This window comes from Argopecten irradians, chromosome 10, assembly GCF_041381155.1.
Source record: "Argopecten irradians isolate NY chromosome 10, Ai_NY, whole genome shotgun sequence".
In the NCBI taxonomy this organism is placed as follows: Eukaryota; Metazoa; Mollusca; class Bivalvia; order Pectinida; family Pectinidae; genus Argopecten; species Argopecten irradians.
The window spans coordinates 36016612-36040392 of NC_091143.1; the positions used below are offsets into that span (position 1 = coordinate 36016612).

At 33.4% G+C, this 23781-nt stretch overlaps 1 protein-coding gene across 8 annotated transcripts in view; it reads left to right on the forward strand.

Annotated features, from left to right (window-relative positions):
• Window positions 1–198: 198 nt before the first annotated feature.
• Window positions 199–23781, forward strand: part of LOC138333773 (WD repeat-containing protein 93-like) — a 33548-nt gene continuing 9965 nt past the window's right edge. For 4 of the 8 annotated variants that reach the window (XM_069282353.1, XM_069282346.1, XM_069282351.1 and 1 more), the window contains exons 1-19: window positions 199–620; window positions 2650–2851; window positions 3141–3208; window positions 5942–5956; window positions 6277–6294; window positions 8307–8321; window positions 10712–10793; window positions 11526–11644; window positions 12196–12255; window positions 14098–14212; window positions 15134–15148; window positions 18759–18942; window positions 19360–19430; window positions 19545–19625; window positions 19916–20047; window positions 21140–21353; window positions 21599–21659; window positions 22802–22958; window positions 23265–23478. In XM_069282353.1, the coding sequence (XP_069138454.1) occupies window positions 363–620; window positions 2650–2851; window positions 3141–3208; window positions 5942–5956; window positions 6277–6294; window positions 8307–8321; window positions 10712–10793; window positions 11526–11644; window positions 12196–12255; window positions 14098–14212; window positions 15134–15148; window positions 18759–18942; window positions 19360–19430; window positions 19545–19625; window positions 19916–20047; window positions 21140–21353; window positions 21599–21659; window positions 22802–22958; window positions 23265–23478 (2081 nt within the window). In that variant the 5' untranslated portion in view covers window positions 199–362. Of the gene's footprint in view, window positions 621–2649; window positions 2852–3140; window positions 3209–5941; window positions 5957–6276; window positions 6295–7244; window positions 7260–8306; window positions 8322–10711; window positions 10794–11525; window positions 11645–12195; window positions 12256–14097; window positions 14213–15133; window positions 15149–18758; window positions 18943–19359; window positions 19431–19544; window positions 19626–19915; window positions 20048–21139; window positions 21354–21598; window positions 21660–22801; window positions 22959–23264; window positions 23479–23781 lie in introns of all 8 variants that reach the window. The other 4 variants (XM_069282348.1, XM_069282350.1, XM_069282352.1 and 1 more) reach the window with 4 other exon arrangements.

Below are 23781 nucleotides of genomic sequence, written 5' to 3' on the forward strand. Positions count from 1 at the left end.
AAATATTTCAAATGCGTTTTAAGGCTTTGAAAATACTCCAAATAAACACATATGTTATTAGATGCAATATAGGTATCTTGACAGACATAGCTAGTTACGTTAAATAAGGTCTAGCCATGCTAAATGTAAGCAAGCCAGGTGGACCATTTGGATTTATCACACTTCCGGTTTGGCCAGGTAATGGTAAGGCTCCGGTTTGTTGTCGTTTCCGGTGTCATGGCTGACTTGGTAACGGATGGCACCTGTTTACAGTAGTAAAACCCCTTAATTTGCACAGAAGATACTTTTAAATCGTCAAGATTCGTTTTGATTTATTGTTTTATACATCTTTTGTTTATTGTGACATAATTTGAAAACCAATCATGCCTGTCTACCTGAGGAAAAACGTAAACTACACACCACCGTCGCTCGATCAGATTCCTCTTGAACAAGAAGATGATTATGTTCAAGATCCAGAGCAGCTTAAGGATCACCTCCCACAACCGTATCGTATGTTGGATAAAGTTTTGAATAAAGTATTTGAAGATGCATGGGCAATTATTGAACAGAGAGAAAACGCTGCTTTGGAAGAAGCTCGAAGATTTAAGCCACCACAGTTTGATTTTGAAGAAGCAATTGAGGTATTTTTGTACTTTCTGTTTAACTAACGTTAGATATGGTGTTTAATTTATTGTAATGATAGAGTTATACACAATGTACTTGTATTTTAAGGGGGAAAACGGGAATACATTGGTCGACATATCATAGAAAATCCTTATATTTTTTACAATTTTAATTAGGCCCTACATGTAGTTAGAAAATGATAATGTTATTGCTACAATGTATATGTTTGTATGTAAAAAGAAGTGAAAAATGCAGTGGACAGACTATGCACAGAATTTAAGAGAGTGGAGGGTGTGTTTGTCGATGTGCTGTGTAGAGTATAATACAATATAGTGTACACACTTGTAAAGTGTATATACTCCCACAACTTCGCTAGCCAGCCGTATTTAGGCCGATACTCTCCCTACAACCCTTGACCCTTGCTTCGAAAATGAAGTTACCACACGGTGCCCCCTGCTGGATCACCGCAGTTATGCCTTTTCCATATACGTAATAAGCAACCAATTAAAAAACTTGTATTATTGTTGTATGGTTCAAAAATGGCAGCACCCATGTTGTTTGCAACAGATTCAAAACACCAAAGATTAACATGTTTGTGAGTCATTTGTTAATTAGTTCGGACACCAGATTTTCTGTTACATGCTTCAGTCGTTACTGTCCAATTTTGTTTTGAGATCACAGTTTATCTTTGCTTGATTTGCTTATAACTTTGTGAAATACACGTGTATTAAAAACATATCCATGTACTTCATTTAGCTAGTCTAAAACATTAAATAATTGATCAATTAGTCAGTCAATCTATATGACTTTGCTAGGAGCAGTGTTGTTGACAGGCAAGGCATGCCTCAATATACAAATGTAGGTTACAACTATCGCTTCAGTCCAGTTTTGTAGACATATCAAAGCCGTGTGTTCATTGGTAGCCTGACCTTAGCCGCATCCAATCAGAATTTAAAAGCGGGAACTTCAATTTTGACGCGAGATCTGCCAAGGGTTGTATGGAGAGTATTGAACTTAAATATCCTTGGCTAGCAAAGTTGATACTTTCATAACATGAGAGATCATTGATCAGCCTATTTTAACAGACATTATTTTGCTGACTGTTAAATATGACATAATGTTTCAAAAGTGTCTCATCATGCTATACCTTTCTTAGTGTTGGAGTAGTATATACGCAGTGCACTAATCCTACACTGTATTTAGGGTTGGAGGGGTAGCAGTGGTTGAGAGTTTAAGATGTCCCGGCATTATTACCACAAGCCCATCACTTCTGGGTCACAAAAATGAATCCAATCTAGGGCAGTGTACTGGCCTCTGGTTGGTGGTTTTCTCCGGGTATTCAGACTCTCCTCTACCATAAAAACCTGGGCCACACATCCTTAAATGACCCTGGTTGTTAAAAGGATGTTGAAATAAAATAATGAAACTAAACCAACTTCCTCATCCCCTACATGTCTGTTACAATTCCGTGTGAGGCAATGCCCCATCTTGTAGCCTTTTATTAGAACAGAAAGTAAATTGTCAGATCAGGGCTCAAACCCAGTATATCTGAAATATAGCTACACATAGATGTTGTACCGATTGACTTACCTGGTAACTGATCACCCAGCCCAGCCCTGCTACATTTATAAAGAGGCCTTGGTTGGAGTCCTGCTTTGTCCGCTGCATTTTCTCTCTGATGTACAATTAACAATTGATATCTAACGAAATATACAGCCTTTTGATTGTGCTGGGGTAAAAAAGGAGGAGAAGCTGCAGAGCTTCTGAAAAGCATAGCTATATTATAACTCAAACAAATGCAGTACTATATTTGTAAGCAGTTTGAAGTGTTTTTACATCCATATATGGTGTCAAATTTTACAGATATACAAATATTGAAATTGTTATTGCCTTTAGGTTACCAATTGCAAATATTGGATTCACCACAATGAAGATTTCCTGTATGAAAAAAATATCAAGGTAATTTGTCCTGCGTAGTTTAATTTGTAAGCTTTGAAAGATTTTAGTATACAACTTTCCCATTTCTTGGCTTTGATTTCATTTCAGCCTCTTGGTGGAGCCACAAGCATTTCTTGTAGCAATGATGGAACGATTGTGTTTTTGGGACTCCCAAATGGAATATCTGTGCTAGACTCTGCAACAAGACAGAGGATATGTGCATGGGAAGAGGACAAAGTAGAAATCATCCGGATTAAGTCTTATCCAATTGCAGAAAACATGCATCTGATCATTAGCCTTGATGATATGGGTAAGTCAGTGAGAATTAATGACTTGGATACATGTACCTTTTCCATTACAGAAAAATAAGAGGCATTTATTTATCCCATTAATATTTCATTCAAAGTTCAGATGAAGAGAAATTTATGACAGGCATCAATCTTGAAAAAGAAAGCTAAACCTTATATATGGTTTTCAGAAGTACATGTATTAAAAATTTGCACAGCATGATGCATAAATTGGAATCTTTTTTAAATCTCGCAGATGAGTGAATCCAGCACTTTCAACTTATCATTGTGCTGTATTTTGTATTTTTAAAGGTTTGGCGAGACTTCATGCATTTGCTGGAGAAAGACTCTTTCTTTTGAAGTTGCTCAATGAAGCACAGGTAAGAAAGAATAAATTTGTGTAATGCTGCTAATAAGTTAAGATACCGACCTAAAGAACAGATGTTTTCACTACCTCATCAAAATAAAAAACTTGTTTTCAACATTTTCATATAAAAATATATGTTCTTTTCATTGGTATTTCACATGACTTAATAAAAGATTTAAGGATATTATGGATACAGTGGAACTCGGTTAATACAAACTCGAAGGGACCGAGATAAAACTTTTGAGTTATCCGAGTGTATGAATTAAGCGAGTTCTCATGTCTAATGAGGATCTCTTTTCTTGGTATATATAGACCAGTTACATGTCGTAAAATGATGTGAACAAGAGAGATGTTAAAATCGCCGATTGTAGTTGCAAATATATAACAATAAAACTGAGATATATATATTGAAATGCTGTTCTACAACAGATTTATGGGGGGGGGGGGGGGGGGGGGGGGGGGGGGGGAAATCGGCATTTTCGGCGAACTCGTTGTCCAAAAAATCTCATTTCCAATTATAAGAAAATTTTATGTATGATATTTGTAATTCAGACCTAAAATTTACTTCGTATTATTCGATCTCTTTGAGTTTTCCAAATTCAAATTATCAGAGTTCTTTAAACAAAGATAAAGAGGGAATTCGGCCGGGGCCGACAAAGTACTTCGTATTAAGCCGGGTCGTCCAATTATCCGAGTTCGTATCAACCAAGTTCCACTGTATTTAAAAATCAGAAGCTATTCAGATCAAAGAAATTGTTGAAGAGTCACAAATTCCAAATTCAAAAGAATTTTAACTTCAGTCATTTTACAGCAACTGAGAAAAAAGTTTCAACAAATTGCATAAATTACCCTTGTTGGCCCAAGTACAAGTGGGTATTATAGGTCTTGATAAGAGTGGAAACTAAAATGCTCAGGGAAAGCCCACTTGTATGACAGGTGACTCCATACTTGTTCATGTTCAGACTGGGAATGGGGCCGCAATGGCCAAGTGGTTAAGATGTCTCAACATAGTACCACGAGCCCTCCACCTCTGGATGGGAGTTTGAATCCCACATGAGGCAGTTGCCAATACTGACCACTGGTTGGTAGATTTTTCTGAGTATTCCAGCTTTCCTCCAATAACAAACCTGGCACATTCTTACATAGCTACTGTTTTAGCGGAAAAGATATCACCTTCTAACTGACTTTAAATCAGTCAGAAGGTGATATCTTTTCTGCTACAACAGTAGCTAATCCTTACATGATCCTGGCTGTTAAACTACCTGGACATTAAACTGAGAAAGCCATAAACTCAGACCAGGAATTGAACCATGGCCATTTTGGTGAAAGGCAAACAACAACATGCCATACCCCATCCGTCTAATTTGATTTTAAATTGATTTATTTTAAATCTTAATGACAACAAAAAAGACCCAATGATTACATAATTATTATAAAAGATATTTCTAAGTTTGATATCAGTTTTTATTAACAAAACATAATCTTCAATAAACTAATGTATGAATTTGTATTGCTATATCTGTTTGAGGAGAGAATGATGTTGACCTACTTTAAAAAATATTGTTATCATATTTTACACAATGGTGCCTATCTAGATAAATTGTACAATTCTATAGGTTAAACTGAGGAATAATGTGCCATTTGATCAATCCCTTGGATATCCTTAGGCCAAAAAAAAATGTCTGTTTAGGGTTACATTGGCAAAAAAAATAGGGTCAGTTGACAGTGATCTTTTTTCATTATTTTTTTTTGTTGTTGTCAAGTTAAGATGCAATAGCGATATGTTTACTAAACAGAAACATTAGTGTCTTTCACTCTTAACTCTTAATTTAATTCTTAATCTGAATAAATGGAGATTTGACTAAGATTTTAGAAAGAAAGTATTAACAGCTCAGAATAGCTTAGAGTGAAACTATTAATAGGAATATCCTTTTTAGGTATAGAAAGAAAAATTAGGGTCGGGGGTAAAAAATTAGGGTTGATCGGGTAACCCTAACCAAACATATTTATTTTTGGCCTTATCTGTTTTTGGCAAGTTTTTCATAGATATCATTGATCATCCCTGGATAACAATTTAAAATTGCAGACAACAGTGGAAGTGAAAATAACAACATGGAAATGATTTTAAAATATGCATAAGCTATTCATGAGACAATTAAATGTTTAGATCAGTTTTATTGAAAAGACAAATATTAATATGATATCAGATTACCATGCAGGTATAGTCCAGAATAGTGGGCCAATATAGCCAGGTTTTCAATTTATACAGGTTTTAATTAATTGCTATGATTAAGAAAGAAATTGCCATACAATTATATCAGAATCCACAGGAATCTGGACTAGAAAAGGGCAGGTTTTGACAAATTACACTGTATTTTTTTTGTTGTTTCCTTAAAAGAGTGAAAAAAAACCAACAATTGAAATTGTGTGGGTATTATTGATTTTAATTTTTCATGACTTTATTACAGGAGTTTTATATTATTTTCATGTTATCTTTGAATTGATAACATGCATTATCAATTTTATAACAAATGCATATCATATAAATATCTTTCTCCTTACTGTCATCATTTGTTGATATAGTTTTTTTAATTCATCATTTGTTTTCTAAATTGTTGCAGTATTGTTTCAATTTGTGTTGTCAGGATAATTTGAAGTTAATTCAATTGTATTTATAGTTGAATAATACCACACTATTTTAAAGAAAGGAGAGAGATCATGATTTTTATTCATTTTTTTTCTAAAGGAGATTTTAGCACCAGTAAGTTTGTGTGTTTGAAATGGAAGTGTGTTTTAAAACATTAATGCTGTTATTTTAGATAAGTGATTTTAGTGATCTGTTTCTTTTATCATTTAATGAAATATTTTGTAAAAAAAGTCAATCTTTTTAATACATACATTACTTTATATCTATAAATATTGTGTGAAAAAAAGTTAATTATTGGAAAAAATATTGTAGAAACATGATTTAATAAAAAAAAAAAAGATAAATATATGACAATCTCTACTGAAGAGGTAATTGTTTAAAATTCAATGTGAAAATTACACGATGTGTAACACACTTTTTACATCTTTTTAAAGGAGCCAGTTGAAACAACTGTAAGTTTTTGCAATGTATGGATGTGTCACAAAAATAGGCTTTTGCAATTCTTTTAGATTTAATTAGTTTGTCTTAAATCTACTGGTATTTAGGAAACACATGAAGACTTCATCAATCTAAAATGTGTCAGTCTAAAAATCAAAATAAATATATTTCATGTCGTTTGTAATCAGCAGAACTTAATTGTTATTAAAGATGCTCCACCGCCGACAGAACATAAATGATAATCATCATTTGAACAATAATTTGTGTTTAATCGTGTATATATGTCTAATCAACACAAAAAATAAAATGAAATAATTTATTTCGCCTTTGGTGAATGCGCAATCAGTACTTCATTCCATATAGGATATAGTGACACGGAATTTTTTCGGGATGCAATTAATTATTTTTCATATTTTTAACTTGATGTAAAATTAGAAGCTCAAACATTTCAATGGTGGTAATGGTGTAATGTAAGTAACTTTTTTAACTGAAGAAAAATACTAAATCGTCTGCTACTGTTTTTGATAGTGAAAAAATACCATTTGTCAGCGACGGAGCATCTTTAAGTCAAGAAAAAAAAAGGCTGTAAGAAAGTATGAAACCTCAGTGCCAATGACAACAAAACCAGAAAAATTTTACTCTAGAAAAAAAATATGATTTATTCTATTAATGTAGATTATTATGTCAATTAATATGCTCAACCATGTTTTACATTTCCTATTGTAAGGATGGTGTTGACACAGTAAGTTTCCTTTACAAGCATGTCTTTTGTCTTTTACGTTTTTAAAACTTTTAAAATAATTCTTAAAACTTACCACAATCATCATTAAATTAAGTTAAATTACAGGTGCATGGCACATTTTAGAGAAATAAATTATTACTAGATAATATATGATAGATTATCATTAGTATAGATTAATTAACATGTTCAACCATTTTTCACATTTCCAATTGCAATTGTAAGGATGGAGTTGATACAGTAAGTTTCTTTTCACGCATGTCTTTTCTCTTTACTTTTGGTAAACCTTAAAACATAATGTCTTAACATTACCAAAAACATAATTAAAATAAGTTAAATTACAGCTGTATGACACTTTTTAGAGAAATAAATCTGCTGCAAGTATATCATATTATTGTATATTCAGATATATTTGTGGGTCAAAATTTCATGACTGACTTAACGAAGATACGTTATTTGCATACCAAAATACTTGCACCTGACTTTTTTCATATAAATGAGTCATGCAGATGTGATTTAATTCTAAAATATTCGGAAATTACAAAATATAATAGTATCTTTTTAGGTATCATATTATTCATGTCATGAGTTTTATTCAGACATTGTATTATGTACACGCGTATATTAAGGACTAAATTATCCGAGACTTTCACTTAATCTAAACCATGATAATCACCTTTTTCTCATTTAAAGATGCTCCACCGCCGACAGAGCATAAATGATATTCATCATTTGAAAAAAATATTAGTGTTTAATCGTGTATACATAAGTCATATTAACACAAAAAATAATATAAAATAATTTATTTTGCCTTTGGGTCATGCGCAATCAGTACTTTATACATATAGGATAAAGTGACACAGAATTTTTTCGGGATGCAAATAATTATTGTTTTATATTTTTAACTTGAAGTAAAATTAGAATTTCAAACTTTTCAACGGGCGGTAATGGTGTAAAGTAAGTAACTTTTGTAACTGAAGAAAAATACTAAATCGTCTGCTGCTGTTTTAAATAGTGAAAAAAATACCATTTGTCAGCGGTGGAGCATCTTTAAAGAATGCTGTCAATAAATAAATTTTCAATACATAAAGAAGAATATTGTATTTGCACGTATTTAAAACTCTAATGAATAAAATTGTATGTTGATTAAGCCGCATTTACTAAAAGGAATTTTAAGCAAATGAAAGATTTGATGATGAAAATTATCATTATTGTTCATGTATATGTGTGAATAACATATATAAATTTCTTATTTTATTTCCTTCCTATTACTATTGAACCTTATAGGAATTACTAGAATCGGTAAGTCAGCTGACCAAAGATCAATTACAAAACCGATCTCTTGGTTGCTATGGTGAAGAGAGACTTTTCTTTTTTGACTACATTTTGACATTTTGAGGGTTAGGGATTTATGTGAATAGCTGATACATGTATATATCAGTAATTTTTAAACGGGTAGACTTCAAAGGTCATTTTGTGATGTCGTGTTTAATCGTTTGTTCATTAATAATTAAGGATGTGTGTTCATAGAAGAAATTTAGTCTTAATTAATTACGAATTGGTGATAATTGCTTTTAACTTTCAAAGCTGAGTGCCATTAAACACTACATTGTGTTTTACTGTGTCAAACTAGAAAAAATATTTATGCACTAACTGTAATGGTTTTGGTTTTCTTGTTAATCTGTTTTAAGTTTTTAATGCTTTGGAAGCTGTGGGTACCAGTCATTGTTGTATTTGGTGTTTGGTTTGTTACATTATATCTTCAAAAAAAAAAAAAAAATTCCGGACACCAAGAAGCACAAATTTTATAATTGTTTTTTTAGCTCTCTACTTTGTTTTCTTTCAAAAATCCATTATTGCAATTTTTGGCACTTAAAATTACGACACCCATTTATTCTGGCTTATTCAGTTTCAACACATAAATCATTTTAACGCACCATTTTCTACTTGGTCGAAATCTAAAATGGTAAACAATGGTTAACAATGGTTAAATATTGTGAAAACATACACTTTCTTTTTCATCCAAAGAGTCAGAATGTTTGATACGATGGATTATCATTACATTACAAAGAAAAATGTATTTAGTTAAGTTAATTGTTGAAAGAAAACGTAGGTGGTTAATCTATATTTCTATTGGAACATTTAGAAATCATACCCATACCAATTGATCTCCCATGTGATGCATAGAGTCAAACGTATTTTACTTAATCAACTAGTCTGAAAAAAATTAATTATAAGCATTGATGTCACTATTTTTTATTTCATTGGGTTATGAAATAAATTTAGTTTGCAAACTTATTACTTGGTCGAAATTTAAAATGGTTAACTATGGTTAAATATTGTGAATACATCAACTTTCTTTTCCATCCCAAGAGCCTGGGTCTAGAGTCAGAATGTTTGATCGCATGGATTATCATTATGTTGCTGAGAAAATAATATTGGTAAATCAATTGTTGAAAATTGAAGAAAACACAAATGGGCCAAATGTATATTTCTATTGGAACATTTAGAAATCATACCCTTACCAACTGTTATCACATGTGATGCATAGAGTCCATTATAGGTACACCACCTTTAATTTTATAGCTAAACATCTGTTTAGTTTTTTAATCTAAATAACACAATTTACGTAAAAATAAAACCTCTTGATTTATTAGATTAAGTTAATATTATATCAATAAGAATATTTGTGATTACGGCAGAAAATCATAAAGTTGTACAAACGCTTTTACAAATATAAGCAGATTTAAATTGTCCACTATAAACTTATTTTTAAAAAAGATGAAACTTTGTCTGAGCTTTGTGATAAGGTATTTTGCGTATAGTAAATTATATTATATCATAACAATACCTTTGACAGCCCAGGACAAAATTTATGGCGGGTCGCCCGGGCGTAAGTTGTGTGATACGCCTTAAAGGACTAGACGCTTTCTTGTTGCCTGTTGAAAAAAGGAACTATGAGATACATCAAAAGTTTTATCTTTATTAATTTTTTTTTGTAAAATAAAGAAAGCAAATTGCTTTGATCGATTTATAAAATAATTCTCTATGAAAAAATTAAATAGTCCAGACTCAGTGATTTGTTTAAAAAAATTAAATTTTGTTATTGACCTTTGATTGCTGGATGGACTCACATGAAAAGTTGTTTAATTGCATAATTAAAGCATTGAAGCTTTGTTTGATCATTGCTTATTTGTCTAGTGTCATTTTTCATGTTTCTAGTTTCATGATTGGTGCTAGATTTAATGACTGGCCAACACCTTATATGGTTATATTGGGTTGGACAGCCCGAGGATATGAAACAAAAGAAATCACAGAATGATCCCTATTCTTGTGGTTTTATGAAACATATCATACCATACGGTATCTTTGTGTACGTCTGAAAGTTGGGTGTTGATACGAAAGTAGTTTTACATTAGCTATTGGCAAAGTGATGTGTCTTTTACTTTGAAATAATTATTATATTAAATTACATTGAAAGAACGATGTTTGTGAACAATACATATTATTCCTGCAGAAATAGTGTATTTTATTTGATTGTATAATTATATACATATATAATCTAGTACTATTATTTTCTCAAATTAGACTGCTGACAATGATTCAGACTGATATTGTTGTTTTAAATCAGAAAGAATGATATAAACTATTAATTGCCCAGTGAAATCCATGTAACTGCCTTTTCTGTACAGGAGGAAAAGTCTTCAACACGACTTCTGATACACAAATGTGAGGCGTCCCCAGAAGGAGAGTACCTTGGCTCCCTAGTGGAAAGTAAGTTTTGTTGTTTCTTATATGGCGTTTTTAGTTTGGAGTACTTACTTGTTGCCATTAATGCCTCAGGTATGTAGGCCAACATTTTTGTGGCGTGTTTCCCTGTCATTGACAATTTTTCATGTGTTTCTGGAAGTTTTGCTTAACTTTTCATTTGTTATTCTCTTCTGTATCTTGTATATATTGGTCGTTTTTCATGTGTTCCTGGAGGTTTGCTTCAACTGGTCATTTGTTATTCTGTTATGTATCTTATATTTCGGGGTTTCCTTTTTCGCTTTTCTAAAGTCAATTGAGGGTTATTATATGTGATAGAATTAATTTGATACATTTTCTCTTTTTACGAAAATTATAAAATCAAGATGTTGAAAATTGATAATGATAAGCAAACTTTTAATCAGTAAGACTGGAATGATGAAAATTATAACACTAGTCTAATATAATAAACAAAATGAAAGCATTACTGTAAGCCTATATATTTAAGCGACAATCATGCTTATCCATGTTTTGCGCTAGAAACTTTGCACTCAAGATTAATGCGTAATTTGCATTTTCTGCTAGTCTTTGATAAAGCAATTATTGTGAATTCGCGAATTAATCATTACGTTAACTGAATATTCAAGAATCTATATTGCACTTATTTTTTATTGCGCTAAAATAGCTTTGTTTACGGCACTTTTACTTACAATAGAATGTCTTGAAACAGATAAATTGAGATTATTCTTTTGATTGTAGACCCCACATCAGCGGAGGTATGGTTAGAGATCTATCGCCTCCCAAGGGATGATTGGATACAGGAAATCGAGAAAAGGCTGGCTGATGCACAGAAAGAACTGGAGAAAAAGGATGCAAAGGTAAGAATTACAAATGTTGATCTTTCCTTTTATTTTTGAAGACCTTAAAAACCTTAATTTGTTTTATTGATTCTTTTTAAAGATGCTCCACCGCCGACAGACCAAAAATGATATTCATCGTTTGAACAATAATTGGTGTTTAATCGTGTATATAATAGTCTAATTAACACAAAAAAATAATATAAAATAATTTATTTTGCCTTTGGTGCATGCGCAATCAGTACTTCAATCCATATAAGATATAGTGACACGGTATTTTTTCGGGATACAATTAATTATTTTTCATATTTTTAACTTGAAGCAAAATTAGAGGCTCAAACTTTTCAATGGTGGTAATGGTGTAAAGTAAGTAACTTTTGTAACTGAAGAAAAATACTAAATCGTCTGCTCCTGTTTTTGATAGTGAAAAAATACCATTTGTCAGCGGTGGAGCATCTTTAAAAACCTTTTTCCCATATAATACATTTCTTATGGTTAAAAAGATAGATTGGGATACAAAGTATTCTCGAAGAGTTTCTTTAACAAATAATATTGTGCTGTATTTGTTTAAGCCGGTAGAAGAAGCTCCCCCTACGACTGCGATAGAGGAAGGGGATGAGGAAGCTGACCAGGTATTTTAGCACACAGCCATAATCTTATGTTTCCTTTCTTTATCAATAAAAAGTTTTTATAAAAGTCTATAAGCAGTAAGGGATTCTTAATTCAAATGCTCATTTTGTATAACTAATTATTCTTTGAAAACATAAAATTGTAAATCAAGCAAAATAACGAATATGACGCCTTTTCTTTTCCTTATCTTTTCCTGTGCTAGCATTAACTCAGTGTTTTGCGTCTATCTGACTAACCAGTTTCTAATATCTTGAAACATTTTCTTATTTATTTTGATAATCTATATACATGTCCCACATATATAAAATCATCATGGTTATTGACAATCGACCATCAAGAAAAGTCAATCACGAATCTTTCTATGGAATATAGTGATTGATAGATTATCAAAATATTATCCCTTGAATTTTACACATGTGATCATGCTTTCATAAAATATGGGTATTTCATCGTAACAATTGTATTGTAGAATTGAAGTTATCAAAATTACATGTGCCACTTAAAAGCAATTTCAAATAGGGAAATCAGAATTTTCAATTACATTAATTTAGTGTTTCCCTGTTACCTGTTGATTATAAATTCAAGTCTGATCAGAAATAGTCTATTTACCTGATATTAACCTATGACCTTTTGACCTTGCCTATACAGTCAGCACGCCTTCCTGTCAAGGGGAAAGGTCGTAGCCATGTAAGCTGGAAAGTAAGATTCTAACGTTACGTTTATGATTTAGCTTCCACCAGTTGAGTATATATACATGGCTAGTGTGATTCACGTTTGTCACGAAAAACATTTACAATTCCAACCATAAGATGAGTTAATATGTAGTTTTATTAACCGGTGAACAAATTACAGAAAAGCATTTTTTCAAGATGATATATAGCTGTTTCGTGCATCCAATACTTTATTTACTGTTAAGCTAAAGATATAATAAAATAAAATCGGGAAATTACAACCAAACAGCATTGGCTAGAATGGATCACCGTTTGTAATGCCAGTTTTGTATTTTTATTTAGAAGTGCTAGACCACAGTATTTTTCTGAAATGGATTTTGGATATTCAAATTAATTTGTGTAACTGTTTTATTGCATGCAGGCTTTGATATACGGAATGTTGATGGAAATAGATACATGTACATGTGTTAGCGAAATGTTTGCTTTGTCCGAAATTAATCACAATAAATGTTAAAATATATAAATTTGAAAAAAAAGAAATATTTTAACGTTTCTACAAATGAGGGATATTTCAGTACATGTATTAACAGTATGCGATCCTTCACTTGCATGACCAAACGATACATTAAAATTACAGAATTATTGGAAATTTTCCTGCAAAACATAATTTACAAAGGGATATATATTTGCACTGAACAAAACGGTCACATTATTTGTGGCAATATCCAAATGTGATTGTTATTTATGAAATATTACAGTTTTGTGAGTAACTATTTCCGTTTGCCGATTTCATTTCTTTTTATTTCCTTTTTATCTAATTGGTAAATCGAACCCACACTTATTGGGACAACCATATTTAATTTATTAAGTGCGGAGGAAAGACAATATTAGCAAATATTAATATAATCGTAATATTTCATTGCTAGACTATATAGTATTTCCTACTAAAACTTTCTTTGATTTATAATTGTTTGTTTATGAACAACGATTGTAAATATAATTGTTTTCCTCTATTATTGTTATTCCTGTTTTGCTCAAATGAACTTTGCATGTACTTACTACGATCAAAGATATATGTCATATTTCGTGTAAAAATTCAATGCCGTATTAGTGTGTAATAGCAGAAATTTGAAAAAAAATATGTCTGTTAATATCTAATATTGTTGATTTCAGACCCAGGATGCTCAGCCAGAATCAACACCACATCCAACTTCACATGCTGATAAAGCTGCCAAATTCAGTCAAATTTCTCTCGTTATGAAACTCAAACCCCCACCAACCCCCACAGGTAAATATTGTGATGTATTATGATTTCGTTTATTATTCGTGTATCATTTGTTGATGTTTAGATAATGAATACTTCATTTGGGTACGTATGATACAGAGTAGGTCTACTCATGAAAGAGCTTCATCTGGTTCACTTCATCTATCCATTTTTACTGTTGAACAATCGTTCAAAGTCAATGTCTCGATACTGATTTAACATTAGAAGTTTAGCTCAGGACACATACAAATCACAATTGTTCATGTGTATCAGTAACTTTTGAATTTGTTCTCCTTTTTTCAATATGTTTTGGCTTGCATTAAAATGTAAGAAATGCTATGCTGATAGCAAGGATTTATAATATTATATATTTTATATATATGGCTGATAGCTAAAGTGAAAGTTTCAAGCAAGGAGTCGCTCGAAATAACGAAGTTTGTCACACATCTTTTCATTTTCCAAAAGTTATAGTGAATACATTGCTGTAGATTAATATAATCTTACATGGGCCTATCAGGTGGACAGGGATATCTCAACCCAAGTGAAATATTTTGGCTATTAATCAACCTGAGTTTTGTCAGGGTTGATGGTCAAAACCTTTTATGAGGGTTGAGATATCCCTGTCCATTTGACAGACCCATGTTTGATTTTTTCCTCCCATACTTAAACGAGAAATGGTGAAAATTCAGTTGATATGAACGTTGCTTTGCGTAAAAATGGTCGCCACATGTATTGATGACGTCACTGCCTAGCACGTGTGAGCTGTCTTTTCCCTACCCTGGTAAAAACAGAGTTATCTATTCCCTAGCAACCGCAGAATAACCCTGTCAAGTACGGGAGAATTTTTTTTGATGAAAAGTAAGTAAGTGAAAATAAATTGAATACATAACATTTTTCAGAGTATTGTATATCATTTATCGTTTTATCCCATGATTTAAATTGCAGCTATTGAAAAAAGAGGTAATCTTTTATCTACTGGTTTGCTAGATAATTATGATTCCATTTTAGCACGTCACCTCTCTCCTTCCCATTCACCTGTAATATGCATGTTCACCTAGATCTTTCTCAATAAGCTGAATCAAATGTTCTTAATGTACGTCTTTAAATTTTACGTAACTACTTAAAATAATTATATGAGTAAAGCAATAACAGTAGGAAAACAAAGTATTGTAAATCCTTTTAATTTTGCAATCTTATTTGTAAGCCAAATTGAGCTTTGATGGAAGAAAATTTAGAAAAGAAAATAATTTTGATTTTTTGAAATTCTTTATTTGTGTGTATACTCACGAATATATGATTTCGCGTACGACTGTTTAAAAGCGAACGTAGCATTGTGTTCACATTCCTAGCAGTAATCGCTAAACTGGGAGGTCTAATAGCTGTCGACTTCACTTCTAATATAAAGTTTCATATGAAGATAATCATAAAATATATTTTGAAACATTATGACCTGTAGTCGTCATGTTTCTTCCGTCGTCGTCCGCCGTGCGCCGTGCGCCGTGCGCCGTCCACCGTGCGCCGTGCGCCGTGCGCCGTCCACCGTGCGTTAACTTTTCACATTTTGAACTTCTTCTCAAGTTCTACCAGTGCGATTTGGCTGAAACTTGCATGAAATGATCCTGACATGGTCCCGACAAAGTGTTGTTATTTTTCGGGTCGATCCGAAATCCAAGATGGCCGCAACAGCCGCCATCTTGAAAACACATTTTGAACTTCTTCTCAAGTTCTACCGATGCGATTTGGCTGAAACTTGCATGAAATGATCCTAACATGGTCCCGACAACCTGTTGTTATTTTTCAGGTCAATCCGAAATCCAAGATGGCCGCCACAGCCGCCATCTTGTAAACACATTTTGAACTTCTTCTCAAGTTCTACCGGTGCGATTTGGCTGAAACTTGCATGAAATGATCCTTACATGGTTCCAACAAAGTGTTGTTATTTTTCGGGTTGATCCGAAATCCAAGATGGCCGCCACAGCAGCCATCTTGAAATTACATTTTGAACTTCTTCTCAAGTTCTACCGGTGCAATTTGGCTGAAACTTGCATGAAATGATCCTGACATGGTCCCGACAAAGTGTTATTATTTTTCGGATCAATCCGAAATCCAAGATGGCCGCCACAGCCGTCATCTTGAAAACACATTTTGAACTTCTTCTCAAGTTCTACCGGTGCGATTAGGCTGAAACTTGCATGAAATGATCCTGACATGGTCCCGACAAAGTGTTGTTATTTTTCGTGAAGATCTGAAATTCAAGATGGCCGCAACAGCCGCCATCTTGAAAACACATTTTGAACTTCTTATCAAGTTCCACCGGTGCGATTTGGCTGATACTTGCATGAAATGATCCTGACATAGTCCCAACAAAGTGTTGTTATTTTTCGGGTTGATCCAAAATCCAAGATGGCCGCCACAGCCGCCATCTTGAAAACACATTTTGAACTTCTTCTCAAGTTCTACCAGTGCTATTTGCCTGAAACTAGCATGAAATGATCCTGACATGGTCCCGACAAAGTGTTGTTAATTTTAGGGTCGATCCGAAATCCAAGATGGCCGCCATCTTGAAAAAAACATTTTGAGCTTCTTCTCAAGTTCTACCGGTGCGATTTGGCTGAAACTTGGATGAAATGATCCTAACATGATCCCGACAAAGTGTTATTATTTTTCTGATCGATCCGAAATCCAAGATGGCCGCCACAGCCACCATCTTGAAAACACATTTCGAACTTCTTCTCAAGTTCTACCAGTGCATGGCTGAAACTTGCATGAAATGATCCTGGCATGATCCCGACAAAGTATTTTACATCCCAAATCGAAGATGGCTACCATGACACTATATCTGATTAATTTCCTATATGTTAAGGCCCTTGGGCCTCTTGTTTGAAATATAATTTGTTGAAAGAAATTGAAAATGATCCTGACATGGTTCTGACAAAGTGACGCCATATATAATTAATTTTACTATTGCCAAGGTAGTCAGATGTCCGTTAAGGCCCTTATGTGACAACAACACTTGAATTCTAAGTATCATAAACATATACATAAAGGTATTACTTAACTGAAGTAATGCTAATTGAAAACGCTTTTAATCTTATGATTGCATGATGGTACTTGAAACTAATCGTGAATTTAATTATGACCTAAATTTTAAAATGATAAATGCTTTTTAAATTCATTAAGAATAATTTAAGGCGTACTCATCTACTAACTAATTGGTATATAAAGTATTAATATTTGACAATAAGAAAAGATAAAAATCTTATCTAGTTCAAATTTCCTCTTCGACTTTTTCCCCATGATTAGCATGCAATGCATTGGGGAAAAAAGGCTGTGCTACAAGCATGATACTATAAGTTACACAGTTTGTTAGTGACCTAATACGGAAAAATATTGGGTCTAAAATAAAATGTATCGGGCGAAGCCGAGCCTGATACATGTTTATTTTTAGACCCAATATTAGTGACCTAATACGGAAAAATATTGGGCCTAAAATAAAATTGTATCGGGTGAAGCGATGCCGAGCCTGATACATGTTTATTTTAGACCCAATATTTTCCCGTATTAGGTCACTAACAAACGGTGTAACAAATTTATCCCGTCGAAGGCCCTTTCAAAGAAGTAACTGCAAAATGTATTACTGTATGTATAGAAACCAAAACGGCTCAAACTTAAACAATTTTCACCTCATTGAAGACTCGAATGTGTTGTCATGGTCCATTTCTGTTAAATATTCCTAAATAAGTGTTGCCAATTTCGGTTTGTCTCCATATGATTGCCGTCGTCGCGAAGTGTTACTTGACCGCCATCTTGTTGCTAATGACGTTAGGGTAAAGAACTATAAATCTATCGTCCAACCTGATACGATTTCTACTAACCTGATACGACTATATATTGGATATCACGTGACGTCATTTTAACCAATAGGAATACAAGATTCTTGTCTGAGACGGGATAATGTATGGTGCGGGTTTAGACATTTTGATTCACGTTTTATATTATGGAACTCTTTGATTATCAATCTTCTTTTATCTTGTAGATATTTATATCCACTTACCTTATTTATTTTGATGGCTGCGTCCACATGTCTTGTATTTATTTCTTTTTAGTGTTTTGTATCTAGAAAAAATATGTATTAATCGTTTTGGTATATTGAATAAGCTACAAAAATTAAAGGTTTCAAATATACTGTAATGGACATCGATCAACAATTTCTACGACAATGGTTTAATTTTTAGAAACATCCTGTGTATAATATAGACATTGGTTGTTTATTGCAAGCTTAACATAAATTATTTTCTAATCTTTATAAATAAAAAATAGCCAATATGATAAGGACATGACAATATGACAGCTTCCAAAAGAAGTTAAATGTATTAATTGCATATTTCATTATTACATTTTCTTCCAATATCAAACAAATGATGTCTACCTTCCTCATACATGTATGTACATGCCACTCTATTCTTACATAAAAATATGGAAATCGTGAGATAACCTGTGAGAGAATGTTTAAGTTAATAGGTAAAGGGAATAAACTGGAACAGAATAAAAATTATGAATTTTGGCTCAGGTAATCTTGCCCCAACCATCAGCGCTGCTTGTCAGAAGATTGACAGTGGAGATGTAATAGGGACTGGTCAGAACCACATACTGACCACCGCCCACCTGGATCTAAGAGCAGAAATATTTGAGACCAACTACAAACACATGTTAGAGTATCTACCCAAGGAGGAGAACATGATAGATTTGATCAGGTAGGACATCATCAGATAACACTGTTAGCTATCTTTTGAGTTTTTCTCAATAAAAAATCTAGCAAATTGAATGTGTCACGGTCTTGTTGTACAAATAAATATTAATTTACGCATTTGCTATTGTTTTGCGTTTCAAGTTTTCAAAACCATATCAGATTTTTTGTATAGCGGGAAGGCTAGAAAAAAATCAACTCCAGAAAAATTACTGGATATACGGTATCAGAAAGTATATCATCAAAACGTATGATGATAAAACCAGTTGATAAAACCAGTTGTGTTCCAGTGTAGTAAACTTTCGCCACTTCATCTATAACACCATATTAATGATTATATCAAAATATCATAAATACTGATAATCAAAACTTAATATAACAATATACCTTTGATGATAAATCATATTTAAAATTCTATTTGCAGAGATGTCAACTTTCACTTTATGACGTCAGGTCGATTGATGCACAATCCACAGGAATCTCCGAACCACCCAGGTAATTAAGGACGAAATCAAATTGCGACTTGTTTCCGGTACTTAGTTAAACGTTTGCCAATTTGGTTTCTGCATTTCATGAATGAAACTATTATCTTTATCATTTTTTCCCTAGGGAGTCCTACAAATGTCGCGGTATGGTGGCAGAACAGTACACACATATATCACTATTCATTATTCAAACAACCAGCCAAAGGTAAGTCAATTCTTACTGAACGCTTTAATTTCTCTTCCGAAGCAGTTGGCACTGTTATCATTTACGTTTTCATGAGTTTCTGCAAATACCAAATTAACATAACGTGTATTACACATGTGTTTTAATAATCTGGTTTACTGATAATTCATACCTTAACATAATTACATCCTCAGACTTTGATAGTTTGGGATTGTTCAATTTGACCAAACCATTGAACCAAAACGTGACCAGAGTTTAACAATATCGATCATACTTTACCATTTTCCTAAATATATTAATTATTATTGCAGATGGAGAAATGAAACCAGATCTCGTGTGGCCGTTTACCAGTAAGATCACTGCCACAACCATGTCAACAGATTCTAACCTGCTGGTCATAGGACTGGCATCTGGAAATGTAGTTGTATGGGACAGATACCTAGGTATGTCAAAGTTTGGCGCAATGTCGCTTCCATGTAAGATATATCGTTAGTTTAACCACCAGTTAAAGTAGAGCGTATTCAAAATGGTGTCAATGATATTTTGCTTTTGCAAGCCATGTCAATATCTTTCGATTGTATCTACCAATTTTGTCTTATGACAGCTACTAATTAACAATCAGTACTGTCATATTAGTGAGACTATATAACAAATGTCTTATTTTCTGTTTAATCTTACATGAAATGTGGTATATATATACATATAGTGTTACCTACGTCTGTCGTGTCCGTTTCCATCCTATCATTTCCCATCCTGCTTTCATACTGTGTAGTCATTAAATTTTGTGGCTTTAAAATTTCGCGATTTACTCACGGGGAATCATTTTCGCGAAATATATTTGTATCCTGTTTAGAGAAATTAAAGGGACAATTCAGTGAGGCTAATTCGTTACATAACCACGAAGCAAAATATGACATAAATGTATTGTTCTACATTCCTTATGAAACATATGACAAAAAATAGTGACAAATTCCACAACATTGTTAAGTATTTTTATCAATACCATTGAAATTCCAAATCGTTGAGCAATACGATTAAGCAGGTACAACATGTACGCTGTACCCTTACCCGAGTCAAAGTCACGCACGTTAAACAAATGCAATACATAACCACTGAGGAGTTGATGGAGTTATTTTTAGACAAGAACATGCATCTAATAATGTAAACACAACTGTAAGAGCGTTTTAAGTAGTTCTAGACAAAAAATTCTTTATTACACAGACAAAACAGACAGGTCAAAGTTCGGCATACAAGGCTATGTGTAATGGCGATTGAACATTTCACATACTATTGACTACAGTGGGCTTTTCTGGCATATCACAGTAAAACCAACTAATCTAATTTCCATTAGAACTGGTTTATTTCCGAAATATGTGCAAGTTTTAATGTACTCTTAGACCGAATTGTCCCTTTAAAGACCCTGTGAATATTAGCAAGTGTACAGTATATGTAGAGAAGAATGGCCATTTACTTATTTATAATACGTCTTAAATGCATATCTAGTTTATAAAATTTGTACCCGTATAAAATTTCAGGTATGCAGAGAGGAGTGGTAAATATCACCACTACAGCGGCTATACAACAGATGTGGTTCCTCGACCCCAGCCTCTGTCCCCAGGACGACAGTAACTACCCACCCTACGCTACAAAGACCTCCGCCTACTTACTAGTACAGACTAGTGACGGCGCCATCTTCTACCTCATGTGTGGGGTAGGACTTCCTCTCGAGCCCTACAGTGTGTCACCTCCGTGAGTATTTTTCATTGAAAATTATAGGGGGGTATCTATATCAGTCAGTGTGGCGGTTACTTTAATTTCTGGGTTCACGAATTTGATTTAAATCGAGATAATCATCTGCGCGTTATTTCGATCAACTGTTTTAGAAATAGAAATTTAAAAAAAAGCCATACAGTATGAGTTCATTATGCCTTAATTTATTGTGCACAGAAACCTTAAACTAAATAATACATATTATGACTTTTGATACATTGTAGAGTGGAACAGGACGAGAATATGTTTACAAGAGTGGAACCCGTTCCAGGAAAGCCAGAACTGGTATGTAACACATTATATCACATTGTAAGGCATATGTGTAACAGCACTATTGTGACGTTACAGATAACAATGACGTCATAATCAAAATATGGCCTCATACGGTTTGTGTCTTAAGATGGAAACGTCACATTAGAGACTGAATTCTCTTCTCTTATAGGGGAACGAAATTGTTGTGTCTATATTTGTATAATTACTAGTCATGCGAGTCCCTTAAAAAATTATTAGAAAAGTTGAAAAAATTGGGGTCAGGGGTAAAAAAAATTAGGGTCGGTCGGGTAACCTTAAACATATTTTTTTTTCTTTGGCCTAAATAAAATCTACCTGTCGTTGCTTCGTCATTTGACATTAGTTAAACTCGTTAAAATAAATTTCATAATGCATAGACACCAACGTAATATTTTCTTTATACCACCAAATTGTTTAACTCATTAGAATTAATTTCATAATGCATAGCCACCCACGTAAGATCCTCTAATACCACCAAATTGTTTAACTCATTAGAATTAATTTCTTAATGCATAGCCACCCACGTAAGATACTCTCTATACCACCAAATTGTTAAACTCATTAGAATTAATTTCATTATGCATAGCCACCCACGTAAGATCCTCTAATACCACCAAATTGTTAAACTCATTAGAATTAATTTCATAATGCATAGCCACCCACGTAAGATCCTCTAATACCACCAAATTGTTAAACTCATTAGAATAAATTTCATAATGCAGAGCCACCCACGTAAGATCCTCTAATACCACCAAATTGTTAAACCATAAGAATAAATTTCATAATGCAGAGTCACCCACGTAAGATACTCTCTTACCACCAAATTGTTTAACTATTGGAATAGATTTCAATTCATAATGCAGAGCCACCCACCTAAGATCCTCCACAACCACCAAATTATTAAACTCATTAGAATAAATTTCATAATGCATAGCCACCCACGTAAGATACTCTCTATACCACCAAATTGTTAAACTCATTAGAATAAATTTCATCATGCATAGCCACCCACGTAAGATCCTCTAATACCACCAATTTATTCTGTTTATCTATATGAGTGTACTGGTGTTCATAATTTCTACATACCACATTCACAAAGACTAGTTGTACCAACTTAGCTATGGATTCTGTTTCAGACCTTGGTCGTGCTGAAGAAGGGGACAGTTCAGATCAGACACACATTACAGGGGAATGTCTTGTGTGAGACAAAATTACCACCCACACATCAGGTCGTGACCCCGTGGGACCCGATCATCACCACAGCCTGTCGGGGAGAACGATTGTTTGTCAGAGGTAAGTCATCGATGGCATACATCCAAGCATCCATCTCCCAACTTTAGGTTGTTGGTTTTTTCCCTTTGAGACACAGAAGGAAAATTTGAGACCTTCTTTTCGATGTTTAAAAGGGAATTGTTGATTACCTTCTTACCCAAACAAAGTTAAACAAATTACCGGTAATTATTTTTCAGGTCGTTGATGCTATTATTCAAGCATTGAAAACCTAGTTAGGAACACAGAATTGTATCAGAATCGTTGTCTCGTTTCGTCGATATTTGCTATTGAGCATTGATAATAAAACCATCATTCTATTGCATATAGGAGAAGCCAAAGAGGAGAAACTGACTACTGAGGAGGAAGCGACAGAGAAACAGGAGACACAACCTGAAGTCGAACCTGTTGCGAGCATGATGTTCGTTTTTGCTCTCAAAGATTTTACTCCATTAGAAGAATTTATGGTAGCGGAAAGGAAGCCGGTGCCTTTTACCATTCATACCACCATTGATAAGCGAGTAGACGCTCTGATGACCGAGAGGTAAGGAACTTCATTCAGGTCATTATTTAGTTCTTTGGGATGGTGTTAAGGGAATAGACGCTCTAATGACCGAGAGGTAAGGAACTGCCTTCAGTTCTTTATTTAGTACTTTGGGATGGTGTTAAGGGAATAGACGCTCTAATGACCGAGAGGTAAAGAACTGCCTTCAGTTCATTATTTAGTACTTTGGGATGGTGTTAAGGGAATAGACGCTCTAATGACCGAGAGGTAAGGAACTGCCTTCAGTTCATTATTTAGTACTTTGGGATGGTGTTAAGGGAATAGACGCTCTAATGACCGAGA